This window comes from Rhododendron vialii, chromosome 5a (assembly GCF_030253575.1).
Source record: "Rhododendron vialii isolate Sample 1 chromosome 5a, ASM3025357v1".
Classification (NCBI taxonomy): domain Eukaryota; kingdom Viridiplantae; phylum Streptophyta; class Magnoliopsida; order Ericales; family Ericaceae; genus Rhododendron; species Rhododendron vialii.
Genome location: NC_080561.1, coordinates 31,316,533 through 31,324,309, shown reverse-complemented (window position 1 = coordinate 31,324,309; position 7,777 = coordinate 31,316,533). Strand labels below are relative to the sequence as shown.

Here is a 7,777-nt window from a genome sequence, read left to right as displayed (position 1 = left end):
AACCTAAAAACCCCCTTTTATCGATTTGAGAAGTTGTCGTCTCTCTCACTGCTCGTTCGTCTTCAGTCGTTCGTCTGAATCGTCTCTGGGTGACTGGGGTTCTCCTTCGACCGTCTCTCTCTGTCAGCCGGCAAGCTTCTCTCTCTCTCCCTCTCTCTCTCTCTGCTCATCTTCTGCTCTCGTCTCTCCTCTGCTCGTCCCCCCCGCTCTCTCTCTCTCTGTTCGTCTCTTTCTCAATCTCTCTTCGCTCTTTGTTATGTTGAATGCATGGACGATACTTAATCAGTTAAATGGTGATCAGTGGTACTGTGGTTGTGGTTGAGTCCTAATGGTTTATTAAGTCTAATAACTTCTGTTGGCTTATTCAGTTTTGCAATAGGTGACTAATAAGTCAAATGAAATCTTGTTATTGGCTTATAAGAGAGTTAGTACTGATAAGCCAAATAACAAAATCTTGTTAATAACAACAATGTGGTCCAGTACAAAAAGGCACCACTAAGTTATACTACACAATAGATCATCTTGGAACTATGATCCTTGTTTCCATAAGAATATGTAGGTCATTTGACTACTCGATTATGTAGTTTTTGGGTGTGATACTTTTTGTTGTTTGACTACTCGAATGTCCCAAGCAGAATTCTTAGTTTCGTTTATTTGTTACGCTTGTGAAGAGATGCACACCTCTATCTTTTATACTAGCAGTAACTCAGGTGATTCGCGGAATCTTTACAAGTTTATCTACGTGAAAAATTGATGCCTCATGGTCAAACTATATGGACCTATTAGATAGTAAGAACAAAATTACACAATCTCTCTCTCTCACAAAAAGAATGACAGTAAATAATCATATTATAAGTCATATTATACGCATTTCATATAATTTAAAAATCTTCTATGAATCCAATAAAGATTCAGCATTTTGATTTAAGCCACTATCTAAAATACGAGTCTTCTATTTGCCAATAAGGGGGCAGCAAAAAAAGACCACAAACATATAACACAGTTTCAAAGAGTAATCTGAAGTTATATCATTAGCAGTGAAGTGTTACAAAGAATGCTACGAGAGATGGTGTAGACTGTAGACAAATATTAGTGTAGACTGTAGACAAATTTCATTTCGGAGAGAGATGGTGTAGACAAAGATTTCACTAAAGAGATGAAGTTCGTTTCATTTTAGAGAGATGTTTGTGGCAAATTCATGATTAAGAAAATTTCTTTTTCATTAGATTTAATTAATGTACGGAGGACATTACAATGAAATCACGGAATTAATGTACGGAGGACATTACAATGAAATCACGGAAAGACAAGAAGGAATGCAGATTGTTAAAGTAATTGCTTACCAATTTCCTTAACATTTCTATTCCATGGAAGTTGGAACTAAAAACTGCAAAAGAGGATAAAGATAATAAGGTAGAGTTGCTTGCTGCCAGAGGGCTTTGATGGAGCTGGAGGTTGGCGGGCAAACTTTTTTGCAGTTGACTATGTGAATTTTGCAACTGGTCCATTATCTTTCAATGGTATCTTGGAATAGGTCAAGTAGTTGTGTAGAATCATTAATTATATGTCGTACTGTCCTTTTGCAGTTCATAATCATGTGGTAATCAATGTCGATTATGGTATGCTTGCCAATTGGAAATTTCACTTTGCACTTGTACTGATATAGCATAAACACAGAGTATCTGTCCATATTCATATCCTAATCTTAAAATGAAATCTTCCTTTTCTAACTTTCATGTATTGACATATATTCATGGAATGAATGATTGGTAAAAACTAAATATTAAGGGAATGGGCAAGGAAGGGTTGAGAGCTTGTGACATATGAAAGGAACTTGCCACATGAACTACACGTGCTTAGTGTAATATTGATAGAATACACCTTTTTATAGTCTGCTAATCATGCAATACCATTACAGCATTACTTCTGAACACAATTTTTATGGGTTTTTTTTTTTTTTTTTTTTCAGTTGTGATCTGGTTGTGGAGCTCATGAGAGTGGAAGAATCTTGATGGATTTACTGGTCCTTTGTTAGATGGGAGGAGTCAACCATAACTAGGGTAGTTGGTTTAGGTGGAAGCATAGGTAATTGTTCTTCATTCGGTTTCTTTGTTTGTTATTCTGTAACCATAAAAATTGCTCGATTCTTCAGGAATTCAGTGACTTAAAATATGGTGATCGTATCCTCGACTAAGAATGTTTGAGCAGTTGATTGGGTTTGCATTCAATTTTTGTTGGGAAGTGCCTTAGTATGTTCCATGGGTCAATGAATGCTGCCTCTGCAGTAAACAGGGTTCTCCGCAACAAAATCCACAAGCCCAGAACCCTACAGTCCAACGCTGAAGAGCTAACCAACTCAATCCTCGCAAACCTCAACTCCGGCCACCTCCGAAAAGCAGTCTCTATCCTTTTCAATTCCCCTGTACCCTTCTCTTTCTCTCTCTACGCCCATCTCTTCCAGCTTTGTACGGCTAGACAAGCAATTGTCGAGGCTCGAAAGGTCGAATCCCACTTGGTCTCATTTTGTCCAAATCCACCATTGTTTTTACTGAACCGGGCAATCGAGACCTATGGTAGATGTGGGTGCTTGCGTGATGCACGGGAGCTGTTTGACGAAATGCCTCGGAGGGATGGGGGTTCTTGGAATGCAATGATTACGGCTTATACACAATGTGGCTGTCCTGAGAAAGCATTGGGTATGTTCTTGCGCATGAATAGGTTAGGAGTTTCCGCAAATGAGGTTACATTTGCTAGTGCTCTTGGGTCATGCGCTGCACTCTTGGCTATTGTTTTATCGAGGCAAATACACGGGATGATTGTGAAATGTGGGTTTACAGGGAATGTCATTTTAGAGAGCTCTCTTGTGGATGTGTATGGGAAATGCCGGGTTATGAGTGATGCAAGGAAGATGTTCGATGAGATTCAAAACCCAAATGCCATATCCTGGAATGTGATCGTCAGGCGGTATCTTGAGATGGGTCAAGAAAGAGAGGCCGTGTTTATGTTTTCAGAGATGATACGAGTTCATGTTAAGCCATTACATTTTACTGTGTCTAATTCTCTCATTGCTTGTTCTAGAATTGCTGCCATCCTTGAGGGGATCCAAATTCATGGGCTTGTAATTAAGACTAACATTGAAGAGGATGAGATGGTTATAAGCTCTCTCATTCATATGTATGTGAAATGCGGAGAGTTAGAGAGTGCTTGCAAAATATTTGACCTGCCCAGTTCTAAGAATATGATTAATTGGACTTGTATGGTATCAGGGTATTCGCTGAATGGGAGAACTCAAAAAGCAAGGGAGCTCTTTAATGAGATGCCAGAGCGGAGTGTGATCTCGTGGAATACAATGTTGTCAGGGTACGCACGTTCCTTCCAATGGGATGAGGCCTTGGACTTTGTTTTTGTAATGCTGAAGGAATCTAAGGACATTGACTATGTCACTCTTGGTTTAATTCTAAATGTCTGTGCTGGGCTTTCCGATGTTGAACTTGGGAAACAGGTTCATGGGTTTATCTATAGACATGGTTTCTATTCCAATCTTTTTGTTGGCAATGCCCTTCTTGACATGTATGGTAAATGTGGAAATGTAAAAAGTGCTAGAGTTTGGTTCTACGAAATGAGTCATTGGCGAGATAGAGTTTCTTGGAATGCTCTTTTGACTAGCTATTCTCATCATGGTTTGAGTGAAGTAGCAATGACCATGTTCTGGGAGATGCAAGGGGAGACAAAGGCTAGTAAATTTACTTTTGGGACCCTTTTGTCCACTTGTGCAAATACTTTTGCACTTGAGCCAGGAAGACAAATCCATGGGTTCATGATTAGAAATGGTTATGAGATAGATGTTGTTATCAGGGGAGCTCTGGTTGACATGTATTCGAAATGCCGTTGTCTCGAGTATGCTTTCAAGGTTTTTGAGGAAGCAACTTGGCGAGATGTGATTCTTTGGAACTCCATGGTTATGGGATGTTGTCACAATAGAAGGGGTGAAGTCGCACTTGAACTGTTTGGATTGATGGAGAAAGAAGGCGTAGAGCCAGACCATATCACCTTTCAAGGGATATTGCTAGCTTGTGTTTCTGAGGGCCGTGTAGAGTTGGGTACACAGTATTTCAATTCAATGAACACAAGATATTGTGTAATTCCTCGCTTGGAGCATTACGAGTGCATGATAGAACTCTACAGCAGGTATGGATTCATGGATGAGCTCGAGGATTTTGTCAAGACAATGCCATTTGACCCTACTGTCCCAATGTTAACTAGAGTGTTTGATGCCTGTAGAGAACACAGGTACTTGAAGTTAGGGGAATGGGCTGCCAATAAAGTAAATGAAACGAACCCGTCAGTTCCATTCCGGTTTGAATTCATGGACAATGGTAGATAGATTGGGAACTAAGGGTGCAGATTGAGCCAGCCTATATTCAGAATTCATCTTTGCAGTCTTGGAGACAGTAGCTGTTGGATCTGATTTTTCAAGATTCTAAGAGTCTCAAGAAGAAGTCTGCAGGGAGGACAGTTTTATGTGAAGTCCAAGTATTTGAAACCAGGCTCGGTATGGCTAGATGTTCATCAAGTTTGTGCATTTACTATATTCGACTACAACCTTAAGGTCCTTAACAATGCTAGCATAAGCCTCGACATAGGTGTGGTGAAATCCCCTATAAACAGGTGTGTAATACATATTCTTATTTTGTTAAAAAATTACAGAGAGAAACCGAAACTTTTCCCTCTCTCTCTCTCTCTCTCTCTCTCTCTCTCTCTCTCTCTCTTTTGTGTCACGTTTTGTTGTGGGGTGGGTGGCACGTTTTGTCGTGGGGTGGGTGGCCCTTTGTGCCCTCTCTAAAATTTCTGTTAATATTCCCCCCCTCTTGCACGTCCGTTATCTGCTTGGAGTTTTGTGTTCTAGTTTAGATTCCATTTTTTGCTGTGCACGTTTTGCAGCAGCCGACGACTCCGAAGAAGCAGCCGGAGCAGGTCTTGAAAGGGCATTTCAGATGGCAAAGAGAGGTGAAATCGTAGGAGGAGATGCGGAGGGAGTAGGACTTGCACACGCACCTGAGTCGGAGGGATTCTGCGTGGAGGAGAGTGAGGATGTTGAATAAGGGTTTGCGAGGGAGGTTGTTGGACATAGAGTGAAAACTATGAAGTGGCGACCAATAAAGTAGTACCTTTTTCTGACATTTGAGAGAGAGAGAGAGAGAGAGAGAGAGAGAGAGAGAGAGAGAGAGAGAGAGAGAGAGATTTGCAAGCTCTTCGAATCTGTCGGAGGACGATAAGCCAGTGATTTTTAGGGTTAGGCACAAAGCTTACCAGTTAGTACTCTCTCTCTCTCTCTCTCTCTCTCTCTCTCTCTCTACTACTTTTGTGCTTTTCCCTGTTTTTATTGGTTCATTTGTTTTGTTTTTGCTAGGGTTCAATTCTCAGATAAATTGATTATCAAACCAACTCTGCGACACCTTCTCAGTTGCCAAACAGTAAGGCTTCAGAATCCGCATAATGCTATTGTCTCACAGTTTTGTCTCCTTTCACTTTTATCATTCGGTTTTAAGCTTCAGAACTAAAAACTCGAATCAAATCTGTTAAATTCTTAATCTTACAGCTTCTATGGTGTTACTCGCCCAGCCTTGTCTCTTTATTGTGAATTTCATGTCTTCGTTGCTTTGATGTTTCAGAATCAAATCTTGATCCTCTCTCAAATTGTTTAACGTGTTTTGTCCCTCTTCTCATGACCCTATTTGGTCGATGTCACTTCCAGATTTCTTTGTTGTTTTTAGAATTTGATTCTTTTGATGGTTGTTAATAAGATTTACTGACAATGAGAAGGGAAAAATGAATTTTTAAGAAGCTAGCTATTTTTTAGATTTCTGAATTGATACGTATCATATGCTGTAACTATATTGCTCGGCTCAGCTTATGAATACAGAGATAGGTTCTCGGTCCTTAATTAACCAAGTCCGTCTATCCTTATATGTTAGAGGTTGTTTTGAGATCTTGGTATTCTGATGGATTCCATTACTTCATCGTTTTTAGAATATACAGTATGGTATTACAAATAGCCATTACTTATATTTACTTCAGTTGGTTATCTTATGTGATGAGGTGGTGTAGCAATCGATTTTCATCAGTAAATCATACTGAATTTGGAAGAGGCTTACTTTAATGGAGCTTTTCCCCCTCCCTTATAGGATAATTTTGTCCCGCGGTTTTATTGATGGTCTTTGAGATGCCACAGAGCAAGGTTGTGAAGGGCTGTTGAGGTATGTATCTTAAATGATTTGTACTATTTTTCAGCTGCTTCTCATTTTTGCATTACAGATGAAAATCTTATATGGCCTTGCAGTGTAAACCAATTTAGAACATGGCTTCTTGTGTGAGGAAAGCATATGTATTGACAGTGGCTAAGAAAGAGACGCATTGCATTGGCTTCCATCCAAGTAAACATCAATCTAATACACAGGCTTCCAAAAGCCAATGGTGTGAAAGCTGCGTGAGACAAACTAGGGATCCTTTCGAACACATAATCGGCTCCATATGCTCAAGGTAAAATTCTGACCATATTGACAGGTACCCCATGGCATTCATAGTTGTGCTAACATGGTTGCTATTTTTTTGATCAATTTTTTAGAAGGTAACATTCTGTGTTTTGTTTGTTAAGCAACTTCATTTCAATTTGGTTTTAAGGAATTTTATTCCATTGTGAAATTCCAGATGATCATATCATTTGCCCAGACAGTTGAGGAGGAAAATCTCATGTCTGTTTTAACCGTATTAGTATGAGCAGTCAGGTGTGACATGGGACTCGTCTTTTACCCTCTTTGCAAGGAATTGTTTTCATTGATGTACTTCTTATATGCCTTATTTAGGATTGCTTTGTCAAATTGAGGATTGTTTTGTCAAATTTAGTTGAAGCTGAACCTCCAACATGTCTTAGTATTATCTTACCTTTTTGCAGCATCAAGCTCTTATAGCATGTTGTCACAACCCAACTTAGCTCTGCTGCTGCTACTACTACTACTACTACTACTACTTTGGTTTGATCCCATGAGAGCTATGATATCTATTCTCTTCAGGCTTCCTTTCGGTTAAGTGTTTTTTCATTCTAATTTAGACGCTCCTATTACACATGCTCACAACTACATGAATTGATTCCTCTCTTCATTCTATTTTGACATTCTAATAAGCAACTGTTAACGCGTTCTACTATGCTCAATTGCTCACTACATACTTCTTGCTCTGCTTTGGCTTCTATCGATCATTACTCTTATATTTTGGAGACCCCTCTCTTTACTTGTATTTATATCTAAATTATCTGCTCATAAACTTACATCTCCATGTTTTTGGTCATAAGCAGGTATTTGGGGGTTGTTAGTGTCTATATTACATTATCAACTGATTTATCACCAATAGATCCAACATTCAAGGCATCTCCTGGGATAGAGAGAAGACACTGTGACGATTGTTCTACATGGCTCACTGTGAGAAGAGAACAACTACATGATATCCTTGATGGACAAACTATGCTAGATGAAATCAATAATGAATTACGTTTTTTTTACTGCTATTAATTTTGTCTGTTACAATTTTAAGTTTGCAATGGAGAGATGGTAAAGTATCTGATGCTGTAACCTTTTTACTAGGGTGAGTTTTCTTTTCTTGAGCCCTTTTCCTAAGAGGATGGGAGTGTTCTTTTTCAGTCAATAATGCGGACTTGATCTATGCAACAGGGTGTACATGAAGATCCTTTAACTTGTCTTATCTGATTTCTTTCTTGAGATCA

The 7,777-nt window shown here is 39.2% G+C and overlaps 1 protein-coding gene across 9 annotated transcripts; it reads left to right on the top strand.

The window, feature by feature from the left end:
* LOC131325258 (pentatricopeptide repeat-containing protein At3g26540) lies at window positions 1-7,777 on the top strand. Of its 9 annotated transcripts, none has more exons than XR_009199628.1 (7): window positions 7-130; window positions 1,970-4,668; window positions 4,942-5,312; window positions 5,411-5,474; window positions 6,186-6,257; window positions 6,341-6,540; window positions 7,352-7,777. XR_009199628.1 is itself a non-coding variant. In XM_058357413.1 (2 exons), the coding sequence occupies exon 2, from the start codon at window positions 2,252-2,254 to the stop codon at window positions 4,382-4,384; it is 2,133 nt and encodes a 710-aa protein (XP_058213396.1). In that variant the 5' UTR covers window positions 1-130; window positions 1,970-2,251; the 3' UTR covers window positions 4,385-4,731. The 9 variants fall into 9 exon arrangements, 1 of the variants encoding a protein (XP_058213396.1); XR_009199622.1 differs by lacking the exon at window positions 7-130 and adding an exon at window positions 6,709-6,785; XR_009199627.1 differs by having other exon boundaries at window positions 41-130; window positions 5,411-6,257.

What these genes read in the sequence shown, in the direction of transcription:
- LOC131325258 (XM_058357413.1), top strand. Translation starts at nt 2,252, where the DNA reads ATGTTCCATGGGTCAATGAATGCTGCCTCTGCAGTAAACAGGGTTCTC.